We start from the raw sequence: 24,522 nt of genomic DNA on the forward strand, positions 1-24,522 counted from the left end.
TGAAATGTCGTTTCCTGAGGATCCAGACACCAACAGAAGTGTAGTAAGAAGGGGAACAAGCGACACAGTGGAAACCGGTGAGGTACCTAGTGCTCAATGCCATACCTTCCGCTCCTTTTCTGATCTGCTTGCACGGGAAGCAGGGACAAGATCACAAGAGACCAGGGAGTGTTGCTCGGGATGCACGGGAAGCAGAGATATTAGGTTCACTCTGAAAAACAGGCCCTTAAGCGTGAACCTAATCCACTGCTTTAAGGCTAAAACTTTATTGACAGCTGACAGGCCACGAATGGAGGACGGGGTCCTTGGAGATATGGAGTGTTTGTCAAGGCGGGTTTTGGAAATGAATATGTAGGTGAATTTGTCATGCTGTAATGTTTCTCATGAATACATAGTGCGAAACACACTAGTCAAAGCTAAAGATATTAAGGAATAAACAAAGAAATAGTTATATTTCATTAACCGTTGTGTGAAACTAAGCTCATCACTCAATAATGGATATTCGATTATTTAGAGTTCAGGTACTGATCTATAGTTACCCACCTCCATAAATGTAGACATGCACTTAGGAGGAAAAGGTTGAGCATGCCAATAGCATGAGAAGAATGAAAACATAAAAAATACATAAATAAAAGGCACAGAAAGATGAGTAACACGTGAATAAGTTCTCTGTGCTAGAAGAGTAGAAATCTGATAACTTCATAGATTGAACTAACAATTCTGACAAAAATGGCTGCTGTAAATGATATAGAGAAAACATGCAAGGACTCATCTCCGAAATTGCAAAGTATGACATCTGTCTAAGTTTAGTCGAATGAAATGAAATAGGTCAATTCTTATTCGCATTGACGATGCCAAATCTGTACACAATCACACTATATACTAGCTTCACAGTATGGCTCATGGGCTTACCTACAATTGAAGAACCTGATGAAGGTGGAGGTTTTCTTTCCAGAAACGCTAAAATGCCATCTTGTATTTACATGTTACTATGTCAATCTGTCTTCCACTCCCCTCAAATTGGGTAGGTGGGCCTGATGTCCATCCTCATCTAATAGACAGAGAACTGGTATCACCAGTAATCATTGCAGGAGCAAGTACCATCCTTGAAATGATGAAATCTATTCCGGTCTCGAACAACAATCTCTCTATTGTACACCTTGGAAATCAACTTTGTGGCTGAGTGGCAGTCTGTGCAGACTCTTAGATTCTTCGATAAGCGAATTGTTGCACCAGGGTCTAACTTCATCAGGCCAAATGCAATGGCCAGCTTCTCACTGTGATGGGAAACAGATACTTCCTTCTCATGCTCATCAACTTCTAGCCTCACATCAGCTGTATTTGGGATATACCCAGCCATCTTGATCCTGTCAATCATCTCCTCAACTTTCTGGTATATCTCCTTCAGTTGAGGGTGGTCACTGTCTTCAGCAAAGAACTCGACGACAACTCCATCCAGCTCAATGAGACTACAACCTGGAGTTTTCTCAATCCCTCTATCCTTCATTTCCTTTCGAATCATTGCTGCATTCTTCCATTGTCCCACTGATGCATATATATTTGACAGAAGTATGTAGTCACCACTGTGGCTGGGGTTCAATGAGACTATCTGCTTTAGTGCTTCTTCCCCGATTTCAACATTTTTGTGAACTGCACAGGAAGACAGTAGTGCCCTCCAGATAACAGCATTTGGCTCAATGGGCATGGTTCTGATAAACTGGTACGCCTCATCTATCAAACCAGCCCGCCCCAACAGATCCACAACACATCCATAGTGCTCAGCTCTTGGCTTAATGCCATAATCCTGAGTCATGCTATCAAAATGCCGGCGACCCTCTTCAACTAAGCAGCTGTGACTGCAAGCCATGAGAACACCAATGAATGTCACATCTGTGGGTTCGATACTGGCCTTGCGCATGGATGAGAAGAGCTCCAATGCTTCTCTGCCCCTTCCATTGGTTGCCATGCCCTTTATCAAGGCTGTCCATGTCCATGAGTTCTTCACAGGCATTGACTCGAATGCTTCAACTGCATCGTCAATGCATCCACACTTTGCATAGAAGTCCACCAATGCAGTGCCAAGAATAATTGTGAGAGATAAACGCTTCCTTCTTATGTAGGAATGCACCCACTTTCCTGTCTCGAGTGCACCCAGGACAGCACAAGCAGAGAGCACACTGACCATGGTCACATCATTCGGCTCAACTTCAGCAAGCTGCATCTCACTGAAAAGAGCAAGTGCCTCTCGACATTGATCTGCCTGCGTGTAACCTGAGATCATTGCGCTCCAAGCAACCACATCCCTGGACTGCATCCCATCGAACAACCTCCGTGCCTTACCAAGCTCTCCACACTTGGCATACATGTCGATCAGTGCAGTCATCAAGTTTCGGTTCCTCACCAGCCCCTTCTCATCCACATATTCAGCAACCCACTTCCCAAGCTTCGCATCACCTATTCGTCCACATGCCGTGACGACACTCACCAATGTGATTTCATCAAAGGCCACACCAACCTCAAGCATGCCCTTAAACATCTCCACCACTTCCATCCAATTTCCGTTCTTCATGTACGCCGTGATGATTGCATTCCACATCACCACGCCATTCTCCTCCACCGCATCAAACAGAAGCTGTGCCGCTGCAACATCCCTACAGCTCGCGTACATATGAATCAAGCTGCTCAGAACGAACCGATCAGCCATGAGCCCACGCTTCACGGCGTACGCCTGGATGCCGCGCCCCACATCCAGCGTGCACATCCTGGAGCATGACTTTAGGGCGCAGGCGACGGTGTGCTGGTCAGGGCAGACCGAGGCCACGTCGAGCATTTCGACGAACAGGTGCAGGGCGTCCTCCGGGTGGCCCGCGTGAAGCAAAGCCCGCATAAGGACGTTGTAGCACGGCGTGGAAAGGGGCGGCCGCGGGCCCAAACGGAACAGGCTGACCGCGTAGGGGAGCAGCGTTGGAGAGGCGGCGGCCGCCTCGAGGAGGGAGTGGAAGCATTTGGGCGAGCCAGTGAGCTCCCCGGACTTGATTAGTGCCGCGTGGAGCTGTGGCAAGTAGCGGGGATCTGTGCGAAGTGGAGCATGCGGCGGCGCCGGCCCGGCGCCGGCCGGTGTGGGGAGAGCCGCCGTGGGGACGGCGGTGGCCATTCGAGTTGCCTTGGGTTTAACTGCTTATCGTTGGTCATTATTATCCAAACAAGTAGCATCTGCCGGCTGCCGCGTGAGACACTGGTTTCTGGGCCCACACGATAGAGATACCTGCCCTCCATTTAAATTCGGATCTCCGCACACCAACTAATCACCATGGCGGCCTCCACCTCTCCACTGCTCCTCCTCGCCCTTCTCCTCCTACCCGCGCTCACGGCGGCGGCCTCGCTCCCGGCGCTGCCGCTCTCGACGGCGTCGCGTTGGATTGTGGGCGCGGACGGGCGGCGCGTGAAGCTGGCGTGCGCGACCTGGGCTTCGCACCTGGAGCCCGCAGCCGCGGAGGGCCTGGCGCGGCGCGGCGTGTCGGACATCGCAGCGCGCGTGGCGGCGATGGGGTTCAACTGCGTCAGGCTCACCTGGCCGACCTATCTCGCCACCAACGTTACGCTCGCTTCGCTGCCGCTGCGGTGGTCGCTGGAGCGCCTTGGCATGCTGGAGTCCGTCGCCGGCGTGCGGGTCAACAACCCCGCCCTCCTCGACCTGCCCCTCGTCGACGTGTTCCGGGTACGTATTTTTTTTCGCTCAGTGGAGCACTCAAAATTGTATCTAATTGCTCAAGAACTAGGATTGTTGGTTTAATCGGGGTTCTATTTCTTCTTTCGCCTGATTTTGTGCTACTATCAATCAAGCGCTGTTGATGTTTTTTTTAGATAAGGTTTACTTAACCTGGTCTTCTATGGGGGGCATTGTAAGAGCCAGGGATCGAACCCTGGCAGCCAGCTCCCACACTGCAAAAGCACTGTTACTGTTAATGTGACCGGCGCTGGCCCAAGGCCTTTCCCACCCAAAAATTTTTCATCCATCCTATCGAATCTTTGGACACATACATGGAACATTATATATATATATATATATATATATATATATATATATATATATATATATATATATATATATATATATATATAAAAACTAATTACACAGTTTAATTGAAAATCACGAGACGAATCTTTTAAGTCTAGTTAGTCCATGATTAGTCTTAAGTGCTACAGTAACCAAAATGTGCCAATGACAGATTAATTATGCTTAATAGATTTGTCTTGCAGTTTCCTAACGAGCTATGTAATTTGTTTTTTTATTAGTTTCTAAAAACCCCTCCCGACATCCTTCGACATATTTGATATGACACCCAAAAAATTTTTATCTCCAATCTAAACAGGGCCCAAGTGAGAACGAGGAAAATAATTTGATATAGCTTCTTAGCTTTGAATTGGTAAGTACTGTTCACACAAAAAAAAAGAATAGGCAAGTACTAGTTTTTGTTAAGTGAAACTTATCTAGGAGTAAGTTTGATCGAATTTGTAAAAAAAAATGCATAACATCAACGATGCCAAATAAAGGCACTATGAAAAAAATATTTAATGGAATTAATGGATGCGGTAGGTGTTGCCGTGTTAGTGCACTTTGTGAACACTTAGTCAAAGGTACAGAAACTATACTAAGGAAATAAACTCAAATAACCTATTTCTTTAGCAGATGGAGTAGTATTGCAGAATTGCTGGTCTTGCAAGGTCAAAATGAAGTTGAATTTAACAATGCCTTGTCAGTCAACACCATACCTGGATTGCAGGCGTGGAATTAGATTGTCTTGTCATGGTGTAAAGTATAGGAAATAGCGACCCGCATACAATTGTCTTTTTTATATAAAAAAAAAAATCAATAAATTATAATGGACAAGTGACTGCCTTAATTATACAGTCTGAAGCAAGATTATGTCATGAATCAGTTGTAATTATAGCTAAACCAGCAACTCGCGCTGTTTTTGGCCAAAACAGGTTGCTTAACAAGTCCAAACGTTACAAAGAAGAGGAAACTTGAATACCTAGGATCTCAGTGCTATTTTATTTTTACTAAAACAAGTTGTACATCCTTCCAAACTCTGCTGTTGGCTAAAACAGATTGCTTAACAAGTAAAAACTTTACAAACAAGTGGAAACCTGAATGCGTAGGATTTCATAAATGCTATTTCATTTTACTAAAACAAACTGTACTTGCTTCAGAAGTTCAGATTCAGCAGATCTGGGTTTCCAACTAAAGCGCAGAATTTCATCAAAGAGCTCACCAAAGAAGCTTAGCATATTGCTCCTCCTTTTAAAAGTATGAAACATTTTTTTTTTGCAAACTGAGGGCCCAAACCCGATCAGTAAAGATCTGGTCACTTTTGCTATTTCAGGAAACACAAAGAATAGTTGCTTAATAGTTCTTCTTCTCTCTTGTGTGTTCTAGGAAAGAAATAGTTCTCCTTCAACTGTTCTTATCCAATTAGTTTCAACACAGACAACATACCTACTACTCATCAAATCAATGGTCCAATGTGAGGGTGCCTTAAAAGTATCAAAGTTCTAGCTAGAATAGGTATTGCTTTGTAGGTTTTGTTATGATGACTATAAAAGATGCCAAGTTGTCAACTGGTGTATTAGGTGTACTGTTCTTGTGACGTGATTTCCATTGCCCTATGGTCACTTGCTTAAAAACTGAAAAGACAGAATACTAGACTAGAAATCAAGTTAAACTAAAAACATTTGCTATTAACTTATCAATGGATAAATGAATTATGATAATTGTAATCTTCTGACATTAGTTGAATTCACCATAGGAAGTGGTGTCATCATTAGCCAGCAAAGGTATTATGGTCATACTTGACAACCAAATGACCACTCCAGGATGGTGCTGCAGCAGAATTGATGGCAATGGCTTCTTTGGAGATGTGTACTTCGACCCTGATGAATGGTTGAAAGGCCTCAGTGCAATGGCAACTATGTTTAACAACACAAAAAATGTTGTTGGCATGAGCTTGCGGAATGAACTTCGAGGCCCAAAACAAAATGTTAGTTTGTGGTACAGGTATGTGGGCATGTTGCTGTGATGGAAATGTATTTTTCATGTGACTCTTGGTATCAACAATTTTATTTACAATTTTAATCCCAACTTAGGTACATGCAGATGGGTGCTGAAGCTGTACATGCTGCAAACCCTAACGTCCTGGTTATTTTATCGGGCCTGGATTTTGACAACACTCTCAGCTTCTTGTTCAAAGAAAAAGTCCACCTATCATTTTCCGGAAAGTTAGTTTATGAGCAACATTGGTATGGCTTCTCAGATGGTGGCAATTGGGAAACTCAGAACCAAAACGATGTTTGTGCGATGGTTGTTGATTTCATATGGGCTAAAGGATTATTCCTACTTCAACAAGGCTGGCCGTTGTTTTTCTCTGAGTTTGGATTTGATATGTCAGGCACACATATTGGTGACAATCGCTATCTTACCTGCTTCTTAAGTGTGGCAGCTGAAATGGATCTGGACTGGTCAATTTGGGCTCTGCAAGGGAGTTACTATATCAGAGAGGGTATTTTAGCTTATGACGAATCATATGGATTGCTATCATGGGACTGGTGTACGGCTAGAAATCCTAGCTTCATTAAAAGGATCAATTCTCTCCAATCACCATTCCAAGGTTTGGGACTTCATCTATCTAATTAATAGTCTTCAACATTATGAGAACCACAGATAAAATATGTCAAAAGATTGTTGTTTATTACACATTTTTATGATCAAAGTATGCTCAAAGTAATACTATGTGTACATATTTTTATTCAATTTTCAGTTCATTCAAGAGATTAACTGCATACATATGAACTTTCAAACTCTGATTCATTCAACAGCATTGCATGTAGATTTAACCCGTAGAAGCTGGTTGTGTATAAACAGGACAGTAAAATTTAAGCAAAAGTGCAAAACTGAACTCCATGGAATATAAAACTTCACTACTTTTTTTATCATGGCAATGCTTACTGAATTTTCTTCAGCCAGTTCATAATGAATGTATATTTACATGCAGGTCCTGGTCTTCCAAACAGTCAAGAGCCATACAACATAATCTTTCATCCCCAAAGTGGGCTTTGCGTCTTGGCCAGGTCTTCAAAGTTACTTGAGTTGGGTCCATGCGACGAATCAAACGCCTGGAACTACACCTCAGCATACAACCTAGTAGTGAAAAACACAGGACAATGCCTTCAAGTGAAGTCGGTGGGCAAGAATGCAAAGCTTGGCACCGATTGCAGCAAACCAAGTTCGAAGTGGAACCTGATATCGAATTCAAAGATGCATGTTTCGGCTGAGCTCACAAAAAATGGAACCAGGGTTTGCTTGGACGCCAGCCCTGCTGGTGCCATCATAACAAATCAGTGCAAGTGCCTAAGTGTAGATCCGACCTGTGACCCTGAGAGTCAGTGGTTCAAAGTGATCGTAAGCAGTAGAGACATACCTGGGGGCGACTCCATCTTGCAGTTGCCGTCACTTGGTCCCTGGCCTTCGACATCCCTTAGTTCTTGAAAGTTTGAAAGCAGCTCATTTTCATGTGATGTGACCAAAGAGGACTACGGGCGAGAATTACGTGGAAAATCTGCAGCGTTGTTGAAGGCAGCTGGATACTGTAGCATTGCAGTTTGGGTTTTTGTGTACAGTGTGAATAATCTATATTATGCTTTGGAAGTAAGCTGTTTCTTACTTGGTGTGGCGTTTGTGGCCGACAAGGCCGAGTATGTTCCTCTGTAATTTGGTTTCATACATGTTCATGTATATGTTGCATGTACCAAGACATGATTAGATATCCACCATCACCATGTTCATGTATATGTTGCATGTACGAAATCTTCGAGAGTTAAAGGAAACTGAGATAGCTCAGTTAATTAGACCAAGCAAATGCAATTTCACGTCAAGGCGAATTTGGATGCCTATTTTGTTCTTGTTAATAAAATGTTACCAAGTTCCTCTTAGGTCTAGTTGTTTTTTTTAAAAAAAAAAATCGTGAGTTCATGGCTCTCTAGACCTATGGCGATTTGATTTATCGCTGTTGCCAGGTTCAATTTTGGCCCTTTAAAAACTAATACGCAGGAAGAGGGGCAGACATGAAAGCGAGATTGTTAGACACCCCAAGTAACGCAAAAGACAAATCCTGGGCGTGAAGCGTGAGCCTGAACCAGTTTTAGAACAACCTTTTTTTGGTACGCTCTGCTTGTTCATTCGCATCCCGTCGCTTTCCGCACTTTCATTTGAACGCAGCCGTACCAGCATTTGGCAATGCTTTACTCTGCTTAGAAAATTCTTAGCCCGTGTGATGAAGACATATATGGAATCACATGTATATAGTTTGCATGATCTGGCAGCACCACTAGCGCGGAACAAGCGGATGAGTAAATGAGTTCTTGATTACAAGCAAAACCATCGATTTGCACTAGTACAGATTTTCTGCACATTGCAAGCAATTCCGGTTGTGGCACAGTGCACACTGAAATGGTACGCTGGTTGCTGAATGCAGGCACGGGCACGGCATCGGCGCAGGAGGTAGGTGGCCATTTAACTCCCTCCAACCCTCTACCGGCCGGGCCTGGCCTCCGATTTGTTTTTTTGTTTTTCCCATCCTCTGATGTGAATTAGGAGCACAGCACTGATCTCATTACTCACCACAATGACCTTCCTTGAAGCATAGATTATACTCCGTATCTGAAACAGTTAACTTGTCGAATTGCTATGCTGCCATGCCAAGCCTTTAATCATCGGCAACAAGACTAGTACTTGTTGAGAGAGATCCCACAAGCGCAGTGCCGCACACATGTCGAGGCCCAGCGGCGCCTGCCTGCTCCGTCAGGTCAGCCATGGCGTGAAGCAACCAGCCCTGCTATAAAAATCCCCACGTCCACCGCCCTCCGTGTTGTGTTGTCCCTCACTCACATTGCCCGTCACCACCATGGGGTGTTCGAGTTCTCCACCCGCCGCGTGCGTGGCCGCCGCTATTCTCCTGGCGGCCTCGCTGTTGGCGTGTCACCACGGGTGCGCGGCGGCGGCGGCTGTGCCGACGCTGTCGACGGCGTCGCGGTGGGTGGTGGACGAGAGCGGGAGCCGGGTGAAGCTGGCGTGCGTGAACTGGCCGTCGCACCTGGAGCCGATGCTGGCGGAAGGGCTGGGCAAGCGGCCCGTCGGCGCCATCGCCGGGGACGTGGCCGCCATGGGGTTCAACTGCGTCAGGTTCACGTGGCCCACGTTCCTGGTCACCAACGCCTCCTACTCCGGCCTCACCGTCGCGCAGTCCTTCCTGCGGCTCAACCTCACCGAGTCGCTCGCCGGCATCAGGGTCAACAACCCTGGCTTCGTCGACCTCAAGCTCATCGACGCCTTCAAGGCAAGTCTCTCCTGTCTGTCGACATGTACGGGCACGGTCGTCGTTGGCACCGAGCTGAGCACTCAGACCGTCAGACGTGACATTGTGGTGTGGGATCGGATGTGCGTGCATGCATGCAGGCCGTGGTGAGCAGCCTGGGCGAGCACGACGTGATGGTGATCCTGGACAACCACCTGAGCAAGCCCGGCTGGTGCTGCAGCAACACCGACGGCAACGGCTTCTTCGGCGACGCCTTGTTCGACCCGGACGTCTGGGTCGACGGCCTCACCAAGATGGCCACCATGTTCGCCGGCGTCCCCAACGTCGTCGGCATGAGCCTTCGGAACGAGCTCAGGGGACCCAGGCAGAACGCGAACGACTGGTACAAGTAAGCGTTAAAACTGTTCACCGTGTGTATGTATCACTTGTTCTTTCTGAGGATGCAAACGCGATTAGTGCAGGTAGAACACTTGGATAAGCCTGGTTTTACTGTACTAGTTTCTCTGTCATGGGTATTAATACCCGTGCTCAGTGTCGTGATTAGGTCCTACCCAGTACCCAGCCGGCCAGCCCACCCCATGTTCATCATCTGCGTCATCTGCCATGCCCATGACCCTTAAATCTTAATGAACCCAGTGTGTGGTTGGCACCTTGCTTCCTACCACCATAGTAGTCCAGCATGAGCACAGTGCATACTGTTGCAGAGGACAAAGTTCTTTGCTATCTTTACATCTCCTGCACAACATGTGAAGATCAGTAATGGCGTTTCTTGCACAGTAGTACGAGAGTTTTCTTCACTGATTCACTGTAGTACGCCGGTAGTACTGCCCGCAGCCATGTGTTCCGGAGGACAAGCTTTCAATGGCACGGTTGGGTTGGTAGCCCCGGCCCCCGGCTGGCAAGCGGTGCAGTTGACCGAGCTGCTGACAACCACCCGCGTCGACACGCACACGCAGGTACATGCAGCGCGGCGCGGAGGCGGTGCACGCGGCGAACCCGCGCGTGCTGGTCATCCTCTCGGGCCTCCAATTCGACAACGACCTGGCCTTCCTCAACTCGCGGCCGGTGAACCTCAGCTTCACGGGGAAGGTGGCGTTCGAGGTGCACTGGTACAGCTTCTCCAACACCCAGGAGTGGAGCTCGGGCAACGCCAACCAGGCGTGCGCGCGCATCACGGCCGGCATCGCCCGCCGCGCCTTCTACCTGCTCGACAGAGGGTGGCCCGTCATCCTCAGCGAGTTCGGCGTCGACAACCGCGGCGGCAACACCAACGACAACCGCTACTACGGCTGCGCCGCCGCCGCCGCGGCCGACCTGGACCTGGACTGGGCGCTCTGGGCGCTGCAGGGGAGCTACTACCTCCGCGAGGGCGTGCTGGGGCTGGACGAGGTCTACGGCGTCCTCGACTGGGCCTGGTGCAAGCCGCGCAACGACACCGCGCTGCGCAGGGTCCAGGCGCTCCAGCGGCCGCTCAGGGGGCCCGGACTCGCGGAGGCGGCGCCGTACGCCGTGCTGTTCCACCCGGTGTCCGGGATGTGCGTGGTGGTGCGCCGCCGGTCGCCGACGCCGACGCTGGCGCAGCCCTTCGAGCTGGGCCTGGGACCCTGCAGCGAGACGGGGGCGTGGGAGTACAGCGCGCAGCAGCAGCGGCTGGGGCTGCGGGACACCGCCGCGCTGCTGTGCCTCCGCGCCGAGGGCGCCGGCAGGCCCGCGACCCTCGGCGTGACCTGCGGCGACGCGATGGCAAGGTGGAGCCTCGTGTCGGACTCCAAGCTGCACGTCGCCGTCAACGCGACGTCGTCGTCGTCGGCCGGGGTCAGCGACAGCGACGGCAACGGCTTGCTCTGCCTGGACGTGGGCGCGGACGGCCGGAGCGTGGTGACCAACCCGTGCCGGTGCCTGAGCGCGGACAACAGCTGCGACCCGCAGAGCCAGTGGTTCAAGCTCGTGAGCAGCACCAGGAGCGTGGTCACCAAGCAGACCATGCTCGCGCAGCTGCCGCTCAAGCTCAAAAGCTGGAAGATCAGGTCGTTTTGAGCGTCCGTCACCCCGTAGAATATAACGTCAGCTAGGCTCAACTTCAAGACGTACGTAAGCCGTAGAACGGCGGGAATAGAGAAGCACTGACCTAGAACTTGAGCATTGTTCGCGAGGAGACTGAACAGGTCTTTATGAAGAATTCTACTACTTGCTACGAGACTTTCAAAAAAAAAACATTGTATGCACGAGAAATATATTGTCTAATGGAATAATCAAATGAATTGTTCACAGGATATTTTAGATAAAATTATAGAAAGATGTGATAGCAAAGAAATAGTATGACGTAGATGCTTTGTACATTGATAGTCTTAAAATAGTAATTGTATTTAGTGAAAGATGATGTAGCACTTATTAAAAGATAATGTGGTGCTTAGCAGAGTGCGGCACTAGGATATGCACATATTGACAGTAACGGTTGCTTTTTCTCCTGTGCCTAAGTAAATTAATTTCTAGATTTATCTTAACTAAAATTTTCAAGTTTGATCGAATTTATTAAAATAGTGTTAACATTTATGACGCCAAATTAGTATCATTAGATATCCATAAAATTATTTCCATATTACGTTTGGTATCATTAAAGTACTGTGAAATATATTTTCATAGCATGTTTATTTAATTTGATGTCATAAAACTTGGTGTCCTTTATCTATAAATTTGATCAGATTAAAAGGTCTGAAATATTTTTAGAAGTTGATTTATTTGAGAACTGAGGAAGGGCCATGAGAAATAACCACTATCCCGGTAGCGTAATACATACAGCACCGTATCACAAGTTCACGTTGGGACAGCCTGACAGCATTTAGTAAGGCGCCATGTCAAAAATCTCTCTTCATCATAGTTTATATATACCATGTCCATCACATTACAGCAGCCCAGAAGGCATGACAATCATATACAACAGATATTTGCAGGACAGCATACTGCTACACAATCAAATCCAACAAGAACAATGTTTCTTTGGAACATTACCTCAATGTGCACGTGTTATGGTTACTGAAGAACACGGCAGAAATTGCATGCTTGAGCGTAAGAATCATAAGGGTAAATGTCGTTCATAAAGCTCTGTAGACAATTTCAATGTGTCTCAGGTTGTCCTGGGAGGAAGAAAGGGGGAGATAAAAGGTCAGCAGGCCATCCTCTGCATGAGTGAACTCCACTTCGTGTTCATCAACTCTGCAAAGCTCTGGCCTGGTGGCTGAATACGCCCCAAACCACCCTGGTCCTCGGCATCTGATATGAACGGTCGTAGCTGAAGAATCTGCAACACTTGAAACATTGTGAAGTGCACCACCGGAGTTGAACATGTCGATCAGTCCAAGAGGCGCAAACCAAACGGCTTCGCTGAAAATCTGGAGTAAGAAACAAAGAATTTCTGTAAAAACATGATTATGTAGAATGTGGGATACATGTAAGAAGGGAGGGGAGGGGAAAGTAATCTGACGTCTGACCTTTATTGGTGAAATGTTGTAAATCTCACATGCCATAGTAGACAATGAAACCTCCAAACTTTTGTGCTTCTGAAGCCTTGAAAGAGAACCTGGAAGACAAAATAGAGGGCTAATCAGTCACTGATAGTATAGTGATATGATGGGATTGTTAGAAAGAAACAGTCGGCCAACAATATTTACATGAACCGAAAGCATATACTGCAGTCTCTCCATCCCAATCATCACCAGCTATCTCCTCGAGAGACTCTACATCGGACGGTGAGAGCTGACCAATGATGTTTACGTTGATAGGAACATAAGCAGTTTCTTTCACTGGCCAAACCCACTGTCCAGCTCCCTGACAATTGAACACTCCAATGACACCAGTGAAATTGTTCAAGTTCCATATCTTCAGCAGACTGCAGAAGAATTCACAGATTAGTATGCTATAAGGAACAACTTAGTAGCAAAAGAAATGGTAAACCTATATTCGTGCTCATACCTTTTGCCATCCATGACTGGGTCAGTGAACAGACAATCGCGTGTAGGACGACCAGCATACCTTGCTCTTAGAATCGAGCCGTCTGGTAGAACAAGCTTTTTTAGAACATTGAAATCATGCACCCCAGGTTTATCGCTGCATATCACAACAAATATACATGCATGATGAACTCCTGTGCTTGGGTTAAAAGCAACCACAAGACAAGATAGTAAATGTTCTACACAAAACTACCTGACATAAACCCCACCACCACTCAGGGCTCTAGCAGCTCCGTGAAATTCCGCTGATTCATGCTTGCTCTTCACAAGGAAAACGAAAATTAGCTGATACTGAAGTATAGATACAAGCTTAAATATACTGCCCAAGATGTCAAAATCTCACATGGAACATATCCCAGTCAGGTATGAAGATCTCTCCCAACAATAGGCTATTGAATGCCACAGAAGCGATGTGCAGAGTTTGCAGTGTTGGTTCCCTAGGCATGAAATCTTCTGAGGCTCTAGCAACTGCACTCTTCAAGGCACTAGAAAACAACCAAGAATTATATCAGATTCTATCTACACAGTATCTCATATTTTCCACAGCTAGAAAGATGCTACCTAAAGATGCTGTCTGAATTGTGACTCATGCAGCAGATTAGGTTGTTTGTTTTGAAGTTCTGGGCAATGGATTCCTCAAGAGCCTGCTGATACTTTTGAGTTACTGCAACACGTCCACCAAGTCCGCGTCCAAGAGTTTCCAACACGTTCTGAACATCAACCTTCACTCCATCCACACCCACACTAGAAAGGTAGCTGTGCTGATCATTGTAGAACTCATATATCTTGTCAGGATCAACGATGCCCACTCCAAATTTCTCCAAGCTGTCCATGGCAATATCCCTCAGATTCGCAACATTACCCGGTGATTGGACTGGGTAAAGAAGCTTTGGATTATACTTCTTCATCGCATCAGATGTTGCTAAGACGCCTCCCCAATATCCAAGTAGAGCATGCCACATGTAGATGTACCTATGGTTTCATGCATTGCATTTTCATCAACCAAAAATAATATGAAGATTAAGTCATCATAGAACAAGTACTTTGACAAAAAAAAAGAACAATTACTTGACTCCATGTTTTTCTTTTATCTTCTTAATGAGGTCCTCAAGATTCTTGCAGGTTTCTCCCCTGAACTTATGGTTCTCCTTCAGATCACTCAGCCTATGCGCAAATCTGGCATAATTACAATACAAATCAGGAACCGACCCTCACCCTGTGCACACTTTTATGGGTTACAAAGGACGGAACACTAACACGGCCTGCTCACGGATGGCTTCGTCCCCTTCCTTGAATTCGTCAACTGTTTCTTGCCAGCCATCATCTATAATCAGAAACCTTGGTGGCACACCACCTTCACGCAGACTGTAGGACAAGAAATGCATTATCATTTTATCAGTAAGTGATAGCTAGGAAAAGGAGGCAAAATCTTAGTGTGTATTCCAAGTGAAACATTTGTTCTTGCAAACCTTTGAAGGCCCTCCTCAATCCCACTTGGGTTAACAGCTTTGTAAAATGCATCCCAAGTGCACCACCCAAACCAGTCCAAATTTGAAGGAATCTGATATTTTGTGATGAGTTTAAACAACGCATGAGAAAAAGAGAAGAAATGAAAAGCTGCCCAAGAAGCAACACTACCAGATCAGGTGAAATGAGCATAGCCTTACCTCCTTGTCCTCTATATGACTGAAAGTTCCTTTGATCTTGGACACCATCCTAAATGAAGGAGTTGAACATGCAATTAGGCCAATTGTCTATGTACAACAAAAAACCATGTCCATGTGGTTATTTTAAGACTTCATTTTTATCGACCATGCCTAAGCAAGTAGAAGTATAAGAGGAGGGTTATTTTAGGACTTAAGAGAATGGCATTACTTGATGGATTCCTTCAGAAGCTTGAAGGGGTTGTCCCCTGAGTTGATAAACACTGCATCAACTGCTTCCATCGTCTGGACATCAGGATCACCTACCAACAGTCCAGCATGTAATTCCAATCAAAATCCCAAGTTTTGCACATTAGTGCTTAAAGTTTCAAAATTCAGCAGACGGCGGCAGACAAAGCTCACCGCTCTCGAAGCAGAACTGGAGCTCGTCCTCGGGGCTCCCCTGGAGGCTGGCCCGGAAGCCGCCGTCAAGAACCGGCAGCATCAGCGCGTACAGTGAGCCACGCTCCGTCCTGGCCTCGCTCCTGTACTCCAGAAGCAGCATCTGCGTCTCCGCCGGCATAGCCGCCGCGCCGGCGCCCGTGGCCGGGATCATCCACCAGATCTTGAACCTGAACAGTGACAGCCACCTCCACCCACTGCGCGGCCACCGATCCAAGAACGAAACCATCGGTCACAAATCGAATCGGTGGCACGGGCGCCCCCAGCCGGCGCGACCGCGTTCTTGCACGATTACGACTAACGAGTAACGACTGACTTACCTTGCCAGGTTTCCGACGGAGAACACGTGGCGGCTGGACGCCGCCGCCGCCGTGGCTCCGAGGAACGCGGCGCCCGAGTCGGCGGCGGCGGCGGCCTCACCGGCAGGCCGTAGGGTGACGTTAGGCGGGGCGCGGACGAGGAGCTCGCGCCCGCCAACCAGTAGGGACCCGCGCTCGAGCTGCGCCGCCATACTCTGCTGCCGCGGCGTGGGCGTGACGGTGCTGAGGTCATGGCAGGCTCCTACCCGCATTGCGCTGCGGAGGAGTCGGCGACCGCGGTGGCAGTGGCAGCAGCAGCACCGCGATGTCTTATACGACGGCGACGGGAGCGAGAGCGAAAGCGAGCACGGCGGGCGCGAGGCCATCATGAGCAGCCTCGTCAGCGCCATGTAGGAAACGCATCAGACGTTGAACTCCGGCCGTCCCGCGTGTCAAGAACTCAAGACGATAAGCTAGAGGCATAGTAAGCCATGTGGTTGTTTGTGGCCTGTGGGGCATGGCCGCGTGACTGGGCCCTGTTTAGTTCCTCATCTAAAATTTTTCATCCATCACATCGAATTTTTGGACACATATATGGAACATTAAATATAGATAAAAAAATAAACTAATTACACAGTTTGGTTGAAAATCGCGAGACGTATCTTTTAAGCCTAGTTAGTCCATGATTAGCTTTAAGTGCTACAGTAACCCACATGTGCTAATGACAGATTAATTATGCTTAATAGATTTGTCTTGCAGTTTCTAGACGAACTATGTAATTTGTTTTTTTATTAGCTTCTAAAAACCTTTTCCGACATCCTTCTGACATATCTGATGTGACACTCAAAAAATTTTCATGCTCAATCTAAACAGGCCCGGAGACGTGCGGAAGACGAAGGCAAGTGGGGAGGAGAGGGAGACCAGAGAGACCCAGAACGACCTCGAAGCTGTCGGGTCCCCGCCGCAGCTGCTTCTGCGAACCAGCGCCGGAGCTGGCCTTGTGTACTTACAAAATATTTTGCAAAATATGAATAATACTAATTTTATTTGTATTTGACAAATATTATTCAATCATAGACTAAATAGGCTTAAAAATTTATCTTGTCAATTCCAACTAAACTGTGTAATTAGTTTTTATTTATCTATATTTAATACTTAAGAATCTAAAAAAATTTATAAAATTTTTTTGAACTAAACAAGGCCTAAGGCCTTGGGTGAGGGCGCGTCGCCGTTCACCAGCCGCAGGAATCGGCGAATCGCGCCCTCGGAATTTCCACGGCCATACGTGTCACGTGCGACACGATTTTATCTAGGGCTATCGTGTGACATGGAGCAAATGTGTAAACACACACACACACACGCGAGCAAGCCCATTCTGCTGGTTTACCCAGGGCAAGAAGTAACCATTTTTAATCTTTTTGGGCAATTCAACCTATTTTGTTTTTCATGACGAAGTAAACTAAGAAAATAAATCTAATAATGGTGGTTTATTTACTGGAGTAGTTCTGAGTAAATCTATACTCGTACACTCAATAATTCGACCAGATAATAACTTTTTTCAAAAAGAAAGGAAGCCTCGACACGATGATAACACAGCACTCGAAAGCGTGCAACGGGTGAGCCCGCACGCTCCACGCGACCACCATGCTGTGCACTCCGCCCCAACCGCTGCAACACTCCTCGCGGTCGCGGCGCCCGCTCCGGGCCGCGCCGGCGCCACGATGCTCCAACGACGCCCAGCCCTCGCCGTCCACCGCGTCCGGCGCCGGCGGCGTCCGGCGCCTGGTGCTCTCGCCCGAGGGCCGCGCGAAGCTGGACCCGCGGCCGGACCGCGACTTCTACGCGTTCCCGCGCCTGGTGACGCACGTGGACGACGGCTTCATCGCCACGCTCACGGACCTCTACCGGGACCGCCTCCGCGCCGGGTGGGACGTGCTGGACCTCATGAGCTCCTGGGTCAGCCACCTGCCGCCGGAGGTCCAGTTCCGGCGCGTCGTCGGCCACGGGCTCAACGCGCAGGAGCTCGCCAGGAACCCGCGCCTGGACTACTTCTTCGTCAAGGACCTCAACAAGGAGCAGCAGCTGGAGCTCCAGAGCGGCACCTTCGACGCCGTGCTCTGCACCGTCAGCGTGCAGTACCTGCAGTCCCCTGAAAAGGTACGTACTTGTCGATCATCTTGGCCTTTGGGTTGGGGCAGTCGTTTCCCCCCTATTGGCATCATCGCATTGGGCGATTTTTGGCGTGAATTCAGGTCTTCGCGGAGATGTTCCGGGTGCTGAAGCCGGGGGGCGTGTGCATCGTGAGCTTCAGCAACCGGATGTTCTACGAGAAGGCCGTCAGCGCGTGGCGGGACGGCACGGCGTACAGCCGCGTCCAGCTCGTGACGCAGTACTTCCAGTGCGTCGAGGGGTTCACGCAGCCCGAGGTGATCAGGAAGCTGCCGTCGGCCGGCGGGTCGTCGCCGTCCTCGCCGCTGGACGCCGTGATGAGGCTGTTCGGCGTGGCGGGCTCCGACCCGTTCTACGCAGTTATCTCGTACAGGAACTTCAAGCCAATGTGAAGCCCTGAGTGACAGAGCCTGTGCCAGCATTGGGATAATACAGTAGTACATACAACCTATAGGATTACTGGTGCAAAGCTAGTTTGTACTCCTACATGTTACACTACAGCAGCAGATCAGCTGCGGACAGATGAAAGTTCAGAAGCTGAAACATCATCCATCGACCATCTGATTCAGAAACAGGCTAGCAATCCTTGTTATTACAGAAACCACACTTCCACCCAGTCAACGTCGTTCGTGAAACATGAACGAACTAAGACCACCTAGCTATTCTGAAGAAGAAACATGAGCAGCTAAGACCGTAGGGATCATATATGTACATGCATTTCGAGGTAGACAGTAGACTACAGAGCATAGAGAACCTTATTTAGGGGTCCTGCAACTGCGCGGAGCGGCTGGTCAGTGGGACGTAGCGCACAGAGGCGTCGTTCCGGACACTGATTGATCCATCCGTGTTCTTGTCGACCACCTGCAGGTCCTGCAAGTAGGTACCAACTGGTATGACCATCCGGCCGCCAGGCTTTAGCTGATCAAGCAGAGGCTGAGGGATCTCGGGTGCCGCTGCACCAACATGGATAGCATCATAGGGTGCTGCGTCTGGAAAGCCAAGCCTGCCATCTGCAGTTTTGAGAGCGGTCAGACATCTTAAGCTCCAGGTTATTTCAGAGTTTGCTGGCCTCAACAGAAGCGAGGTTCTCTAGCTAATGAGCATCAAGAACAAGTTTCAGAACCGGTATGTATAATGAAAAAGGTCCTTTTGAAGACAACTTGATTTGGCCATTTGGCACAAAAATGACATGTACTAGCACACGGATGAAGCCCATTTGAAGCTTAAGAAGACCAACTTTAGAAGCTTTAAAGTCTAAGCATAAACTTCTGCTTAATAACGAATTAATAGCCCAATATATTACAGATAAACCAGTCATCACTCATCATACCTGTAACATGAAAAGAGAGTGATCCATCCCTCAGTAGTGGAGCTGCAGCACTTCTTTGCACATTTTCAATAGAAGAAGCAACAAGCTCAGGAATGTGTTCAATTCCCACAGCACGGCCTTCTGGTCCAACCATCATGGCAAAACAAGCTGTCAGGTAGCCGCTACCTACAATGTGACAGGAATGCATTTGTGACATCAATTAGAAAAAAAAATAGCACGAGCTGTTTATTCAACCGCAATTGCTGATGGACACTGGCAAATGGCTAAAGTATCAGCAACAGACCTGATCCAACATCCAGAGCATGCATTCCTGGTTGCAAATGATCCTTCAATAGCTCTAAGCAGGTTGCATGCATGTGAGGAGCAGATATTGTTGCGTTGAAACCAATAGGCATAGGACTGTCAATGTAAGGGGTACCCTCTGGTACAAATAGTGCTCTATCAATCGTTTCCATTACTTCCGCCACTTTTTCAGTTCTAACAACACCATACTGCTTTAGGTACTCAACCAGAGCCTTGTTCCTGTCCAGTGATGGTTGACTCCAATATTGCTGAAAGTTAATCAAGAATCGGTGAGACTACACTTGATATGTATGGCTACAGGATGGAATTGCAGCAATAAACAGGCAATCGCAGTGCTAATTTGAGCTCGCTTTCTTTTCTTATACAGAAAAACGATGAAGCATAAATGAAAACAGAAAGGACTAGTGTGGCATCAAGCCCTATAACATTAATTAATACAAGTTAAATGCCTATTTACTTGGATATTTCACAGGGGAACTACAGTTTGTATGGAGGGAATGCCCCTTCCCAAAAATTTACTGGTTGAAGCTTCTCTTGAAGAATAGTTCTGTGAAGATTCAACAATCTCATCAAATTACAAGCACACACTAAAACAGTATTTATACAGCTAGTTCAACTCTAAGATCAAAGAATCCTCTCATCTTGTCCAGTATATTATCATCTCAGAATTATCATGGAGCAGCTAGATATTTGCAAGCAGCAAATGGCCGGTCCAAAATTCTCTGTGGATTACCCTAAAGAAATTATTTGTGGATATCTATCTATGTACCAGAAAGGTCCTACAAGAGGTGAGCTTCGGATACATCACCTCTGCTACAACTGACAGAATTGAAGCTGGATATCTTCAGCTCCCCACAAACAAGAAAGGAACTTTTTCTTTTCATCAGGACTTAACAAATCAAATCTTAGAGTAGCGAAGCCATGTAATGTAACCAAAATCAAGCTCTATTCAAATTCCAAATTTGTTGCTCCAAACTAAGCCTAAGCCTGACAGCCTGTCACTCAATTCCACTTAATCTGCTTAACCCAACCCGTGCAGCCATCCAATTTAGTGTATCCACTAACAACTTGACAGGTGCCCGTGCGAGATAATCCGAGTAAATTCCACAACAAAGGGAGCTCAGAGACGAAACGGAGGTGGAAGGAGGGGGACGGCCGGACAGAGGCGTTGGTAGCGTGCGTACCGCCATCTGGTAGAACTTGAAGCAGCGCCGCAGCAGAGGCGGTGGCGGCGGGGAAGAAGGCCTCGTGGGGGTGCTGAGGAGGCTGTGGAGGAAGCGGCGCGGGAGCGCGGTGGAGGCGGAGGGCGAGAGGCGGCGTGCAGGGGAGGAGGCGGACGCGCACGCGGCGGCGAGGCACATGGCGATGGCAGCCGTGTCGGGGGGAAAAAAAATCCGTTATAAGAGAGCCGGGTGAGCAGAGCGATCGGCTGCGGTGGCGGCTTGGAGAAGCCTCGTCTCGACAGCTGGGGGTGCCGCCGCCGCACGCGTTCTACTGCTAGCAGTCTAGCACAGTACCACGGGCCACCGGCCCTTCTAGTCGCAAAGGCTGCCAGCGCCCGCGCGAAGGCACACAGACACGTCGCCACGGCGCGGCGAACCGACCGCACGAAATGCGCCGGTGCTATGGCCTACCCATCGCGGCCTGTGTTCCACCGGCACCTAGAGAGGAGCTGACTAGGCCTTGTTTAGTTCCGAAAAATTTTAGAAAATCGACACTGTAGCACTTTCGTTTGTATTTGACAAATATTGTCTAATTATGGTCTAACTAGGCTCAAAAGATTCGTTTCATCAATTTCGACCAAACTGTGCAATTATTTTTTATTTTCGTCTATATTTAATACTTCATGCATGCGTCTAAAGATTCGATGTGATGGGGAATATGAAAAATTTTGTAAAATTTTCTGGAAACTAAACAAGGCCCTGGAGGTCCAAAGGCAACTAAAATTCTATAATATATAGTTTCAAAAAAATCTATTATATATACTTTTATGCGCTGGACGAGTCGAAATGATTCTAAAGGTAGAGTCATTGTCTTGAATCGAATCATTCAAATATATTTTTCTCTATATTGCAGGCTCACATATTTATCACCTGGATTCTGAGCTCCAGGCGCGGTGATGACGGCTGGGCTGTGTTTTGTTATGTCAAATACCATAACAACACGAAAACAATCCAAGAAATGCATTTGCAATAACTTTTTAAAGCGATGTAGAAGCTGCGTGTTTATCTTTCATCAATGTTTACAAGAAATTGATCAGCCACACGATTCCACTCACGCTTAGATGGTTTTGGAAGCTCCATGGAGTACCTCAAAAGTCCAAGAGCAGCTGTGGCAACACACGCTCTAGATGGGTGGGTTCGATGACAGTACCATCCTCCGCTTCGGCGATAAAAGCAGAGCGTTGAATGGCCTCTGCAAGAGAAATTTCATTTAAACTACAGAAATGGAATTACTTCCCCAATATGGTAACTAGATTGTAGTGATGCAGCATTTTCTTCAGAGGTGCAAACCTGTAACAAATATTCGCAGAAGTTCGCAGCTGACTTTAAGAGCATTTGCATTGGCTGTCAGGTGAACATATCATGTCAGCATATCATGAACAAGAACAATGCACTCAAGTGAAGTTACTTCAAGCGAACAGGGCCAATGTCCACTAGAATCCAAAGGGTGACGATAATTGAGTCAAATACATCTTTCAAACTCTTTCTAGTGTCAATTCTTCATCTCTTATAAAGAAAGAAAACCAGTCCTGCAATTTTCGTTAAAGAAGACCATTTCTTCACCAAGTTCAATCTTACTGATACTCTTACGGCCTTACCCCAAGTCACCAGCAGAATCAAGTCACTGAGACATAAAAAAAGACAATTACCATTTACCAAAGTTAAAAGCCAGTTTTAACATACATTCTAGTTCCAATCTAGATAAAAGAACATACATTCTTTTTAAAAGTAACACTACTCATATGTTGTGGGTTGGGGGTGGAGAAACAACTCAAGCCTCTGAGCTGCATTAGATAGAACACAGGGAAGTAGGCTCTTTCCAAGCTTGATTTCCCAGTTCAGTCATTCCTCACATATAGATAGATCTGCTCATTACAGTCCATTCAAGCTATCAAACGATGTGCTTGTCTGACAAACTCAGCTCCAATCCTAACAACCAAATCAACCTAAAACTTGATAAGGAAAAAAAACTCTATGGCCTACGGTGTCTGGCACGGCCTTCTTGCAACCAATGTTCAAATGTGTGCCCTAACACATGAGACATCCTACATAACCTAAGAATCAATGCTTTGGGCAGACAGCCAGACAGCCTTGAAAACTTGAGCCATTTTTTTTTCCTTTGACTGTTAAACTTGAGCCATGTAAGTGCGGATGAACAAGTCAGTTTGTGACAAACAATGACAAATTGTCTTAGCCATGTCATATAGTTATTGCCTAACAAGATGATATTACACCTGCTGTGGCAATACAGCTCACACTCGAAAAGCCATCTACTTGGACAGAAAACAGGTGCTAAGCTGAAAGAATTTTCGTGTGCTTGGGAACAAGATAAGTGCTTACTATTACAACTACTAATCAGAGCAAATGGAAGACTGGTTCATGAATATCTGATCAAAACTGATAAGTGCATGTCTTGCCATATAGAAACCTGCTAAGAATTGGATTTATGCAGACCCTTAGTAATTTTGGAAAGAACCTCTAACCACAAAGTTTGCCTGATGGGCATATGTTACTGCCTTACTGGCCGTCAATACTATAATAGCTAAGCACATCCCTATGCAGGGAGACAAAAGTCAAGCACCAATTTTGCTTTATTAGTGCTTACACTTAGGTTATGCAAGAGGACACATTAGAACGTGGGGAAACATTGGCTAACAGACTGTTCGCAAACTGATGCCATTTGACTGCACCAACACGTTCACTTCCTGGAAGCCATTTCATGTCCCTAGCTCTAGTAAAGACTAAAGAAGAAAAGGACTCGCTTACCAGTTGTACTCCGATTTCTCCTCGAGGTCTCTGGAGCAGGCTGACGATTATTTAAAAAATAAAGCACAAAGGTCAGTAGAAGGGGAAGGGACAGTTTTTTTTTTTAAAAAAAAAAAGAAAGGCCTAAACATCTAGGTGTACGCGGAACCAACGAATCACCTCCACGTCGATGTCCTCATTGCCACCGCCGCCCTTCCCCGCCCGCCGCCTCCACACCAGCTTGAAGATGGCGTGAATCAGGTCCTGCTCAAATCCCAGCAGCGCGTCATCGGATAAATCAACACAAACCGGATAACAAGAGTTGCAGACGGAAGGAAAATCAGAGGAAGGAGACTGTGGTTCGTGCGAGAAACTAACCGGATCAAATGTCTCGGCGGCGGGCGAGTTGCCTGTGGTTGCCTCTTCGTCCATGGCGGCTTGTGATTTCGGGGCAGGGCGGGGCGGGGGTGCGGGGCATCCGGGCAAGGAAGGAAGAAGGACCGAGCATTTTCTCGCGAGCACTAGCGGGCATCACGATGGAAGGGCCTACACAAACGGGCCGGCCTCCGTGGGCCGTTAGGGAGTCGTAGCCTTTCGATATCGACTTCGTTTCGATGTGAAAATTCATACTGGGCTCATCGGGACCCATTCTGGAAGGCCCATATATTTCTGGAGTTCAATTTTTGCACTGTAGCATTTTATTTGAATTTGACAAATATTATCTAATCATAGACTAACTACACTCAAAAGATTTGTCTCGCAAATTACAGATAAACTATGCAATTAGTTATTTTTTATTTATATTTAATGCTCAGTACATGTGCCGTAAGATTAGATATGACGGGAAATCTTGAAAGATTTTGCAAAATTTCTGAAAAGCAAACAAGGCCATTATCTCTTTGTTTTTTTACAAAAAATCAGTTTTTTTTCTTCCTGAACTCTAAAATCGAGAAAAACATCTTTCCTTAAC

At 47.0% G+C, this 24,522-nt stretch overlaps 7 protein-coding genes across 7 annotated transcripts in view; 3 read left to right on the forward strand and 4 right to left on the reverse strand.

Moving 5' to 3' along the window:
- Positions 1–3,187, reverse strand: part of LOC8058727 (pentatricopeptide repeat-containing protein At1g08070, chloroplastic) — a 3,826-nt gene extending 639 nt beyond the window's left edge. Inside the window, exon 1 of the mRNA XM_002448008.2 lies at positions 913–3,187. Within this exon, the coding sequence (XP_002448053.1) occupies positions 1,073–3,154 (2,082 nt within the window). The 5' untranslated portion in view covers positions 3,155–3,187 and the 3' untranslated portion in view covers positions 913–1,072. The remainder of the gene's footprint in view (positions 1–912) is intronic.
- On the forward strand, positions 3,274–7,859 carry LOC8058728. Its single transcript, XM_002446629.2, has 4 exons — positions 3,274–3,718; positions 5,811–6,058; positions 6,148–6,668; positions 7,053–7,859. Exons 1-4 carry the CDS (start codon positions 3,311–3,313, stop codon positions 7,544–7,546), a joined length of 1,671 nt encoding a protein of 556 aa, XP_002446674.1. The 5' UTR covers positions 3,274–3,310; the 3' UTR covers positions 7,547–7,859.
- Positions 8,698–11,644, forward strand: LOC8073594. Its single transcript, XM_002446630.2, has 3 exons — positions 8,698–9,392; positions 9,512–9,759; positions 10,328–11,644. Exons 1-3 carry the CDS (start codon positions 8,961–8,963, stop codon positions 11,406–11,408), a joined length of 1,761 nt encoding a protein of 586 aa, XP_002446675.1. The 5' UTR covers positions 8,698–8,960; the 3' UTR covers positions 11,409–11,644.
- LOC8073595 (probable galactinol--sucrose galactosyltransferase 2) lies at positions 12,225–16,250 on the reverse strand. Its single transcript, XM_002448009.2, has 14 exons — positions 15,804–16,250; positions 15,445–15,680; positions 15,254–15,344; positions 15,046–15,094; positions 14,848–14,939; positions 14,636–14,743; positions 14,447–14,554; positions 13,940–14,350; positions 13,722–13,863; positions 13,572–13,639; positions 13,341–13,475; positions 13,040–13,257; positions 12,860–12,948; positions 12,225–12,760 (listed from the first exon to the last, which is right to left on the reverse strand). The coding sequence occupies exons 1-14, from the start codon at positions 16,190–16,192 to the stop codon at positions 12,464–12,466; spliced, it is 2,433 nt and encodes an 810-aa protein (XP_002448054.1). The 5' UTR covers positions 16,193–16,250; the 3' UTR covers positions 12,225–12,463.
- On the forward strand, positions 17,270–18,508 carry LOC8058730. Its single transcript, XM_002446631.2, has 2 exons — positions 17,270–17,939; positions 18,035–18,508. The coding sequence occupies exons 1-2, from the start codon at positions 17,427–17,429 to the stop codon at positions 18,341–18,343; spliced, it is 822 nt and encodes a 273-aa protein (XP_002446676.1). The 5' UTR covers positions 17,270–17,426; the 3' UTR covers positions 18,344–18,508.
- On the reverse strand, positions 18,387–21,089 carry LOC8058729 (protein-L-isoaspartate O-methyltransferase). The gene is made up of 4 exons (XM_021463167.1): positions 20,769–21,089; positions 19,565–19,832; positions 19,282–19,446; positions 18,387–18,961 (listed from the first exon to the last, which is right to left on the reverse strand). Exons 1-4 carry the CDS (start codon positions 20,943–20,945, stop codon positions 18,711–18,713), a joined length of 861 nt encoding a protein of 286 aa, XP_021318842.1. The 5' UTR covers positions 20,946–21,089; the 3' UTR covers positions 18,387–18,710.
- LOC8073596 (protein MHF2 homolog) lies at positions 21,756–24,061 on the reverse strand. Its single transcript, XM_002448011.2, has 5 exons — positions 23,931–24,061; positions 23,733–23,816; positions 23,574–23,613; positions 22,098–22,151; positions 21,756–21,999 (listed from the first exon to the last, which is right to left on the reverse strand). The coding sequence occupies exons 1-5, from the start codon at positions 23,982–23,984 to the stop codon at positions 21,896–21,898; spliced, it is 336 nt and encodes a 111-aa protein (XP_002448056.1). The 5' UTR covers positions 23,985–24,061; the 3' UTR covers positions 21,756–21,895.

This window comes from Sorghum bicolor, chromosome 6 (genome assembly GCF_000003195.3).
Source record: "Sorghum bicolor cultivar BTx623 chromosome 6, Sorghum_bicolor_NCBIv3, whole genome shotgun sequence".
Taxonomy (NCBI): domain Eukaryota; kingdom Viridiplantae; phylum Streptophyta; class Magnoliopsida; order Poales; family Poaceae; genus Sorghum; species Sorghum bicolor.

What these genes read in the sequence shown, in the direction of transcription:
- LOC8058728 (XM_002446629.2), top strand. Translation starts at nt 3,311, where the DNA reads ATGGCGGCCTCCACCTCTCCACTGCTCCTCCTCGCCCTTCTCCTCCTA. An exon ending in CCCTCGTCGACGTGTTCCGG is followed by an intron (nt 3,719 to 5,810) that starts GTACGTATTTTT and finishes AATTCACCATAG; the next exon opens with GAAGTGGTGTCATCATTAGC. An exon ending in TCTCCAATCACCATTCCAAG is followed by an intron (nt 6,669 to 7,052) that starts GTTTGGGACTTC and finishes ATTTACATGCAG; the next exon opens with GTCCTGGTCTTCCAAACAGT.
- LOC8073594 (XM_002446630.2), top strand. Translation starts at nt 8,961, where the DNA reads ATGGGGTGTTCGAGTTCTCCACCCGCCGCGTGCGTGGCCGCCGCTATT. An exon ending in AGCTCATCGACGCCTTCAAG is followed by an intron (nt 9,393 to 9,511) that starts GCAAGTCTCTCC and finishes GCATGCATGCAG; the next exon opens with GCCGTGGTGAGCAGCCTGGG. An exon ending in AACGCGAACGACTGGTACAA is followed by an intron (nt 9,760 to 10,327) that starts GTAAGCGTTAAA and finishes ACGCACACGCAG; the next exon opens with GTACATGCAGCGCGGCGCGG.
- LOC8073595 (XM_002448009.2), bottom strand. Translation starts at nt 16,192, where the DNA reads ATGGCGCTGACGAGGCTGCTCATGATGGCCTCGCGCCCGCCGTGCTCG. An exon ending in GGTGGTGGGGTTTATGTCAG is followed by an intron (nt 13,476 to 13,571) that starts GTAGTTTTGTGT and finishes TGTGATATGCAG; the next exon opens with CGATAAACCTGGGGTGCATG. An exon ending in ACAACATTTCACCAATAAAG is followed by an intron (nt 12,761 to 12,859) that starts GTCAGACGTCAG and finishes TTCTTACTCCAG; the next exon opens with ATTTTCAGCGAAGCCGTTTG.
- LOC8058730 (XM_002446631.2), top strand. Translation starts at nt 17,427, where the DNA reads ATGCTGTGCACTCCGCCCCAACCGCTGCAACACTCCTCGCGGTCGCGG. An exon ending in ACCTGCAGTCCCCTGAAAAG is followed by an intron (nt 17,940 to 18,034) that starts GTACGTACTTGT and finishes GCGTGAATTCAG; the next exon opens with GTCTTCGCGGAGATGTTCCG.
- LOC8058729 (XM_021463167.1), bottom strand. Translation starts at nt 20,945, where the DNA reads ATGTGCCTCGCCGCCGCGTGCGCGTCCGCCTCCTCCCCTGCACGCCGC. An exon ending in TCAAGTTCTACCAGATGGCG is followed by an intron (nt 19,833 to 20,768) that starts GTACGCACGCTA and finishes ATTAACTTTCAG; the next exon opens with CAATATTGGAGTCAACCATC. An exon ending in TGCTCTGGATGTTGGATCAG is followed by an intron (nt 19,447 to 19,564) that starts GTCTGTTGCTGA and finishes GTCACATTGTAG; the next exon opens with GTAGCGGCTACCTGACAGCT.
- LOC8073596 (XM_002448011.2), bottom strand. Translation starts at nt 23,984, where the DNA reads ATGGACGAAGAGGCAACCACAGGCAACTCGCCCGCCGCCGAGACATTT. An exon ending in ATGAGGACATCGACGTGGAG is followed by an intron (nt 23,614 to 23,732) that starts GTGATTCGTTGG and finishes AATAATCGTCAG; the next exon opens with CCTGCTCCAGAGACCTCGAG. An exon ending in TCTGCGAATATTTGTTACAG is followed by an intron (nt 22,000 to 22,097) that starts GTTTGCACCTCT and finishes TTTCTCTTGCAG; the next exon opens with AGGCCATTCAACGCTCTGCT.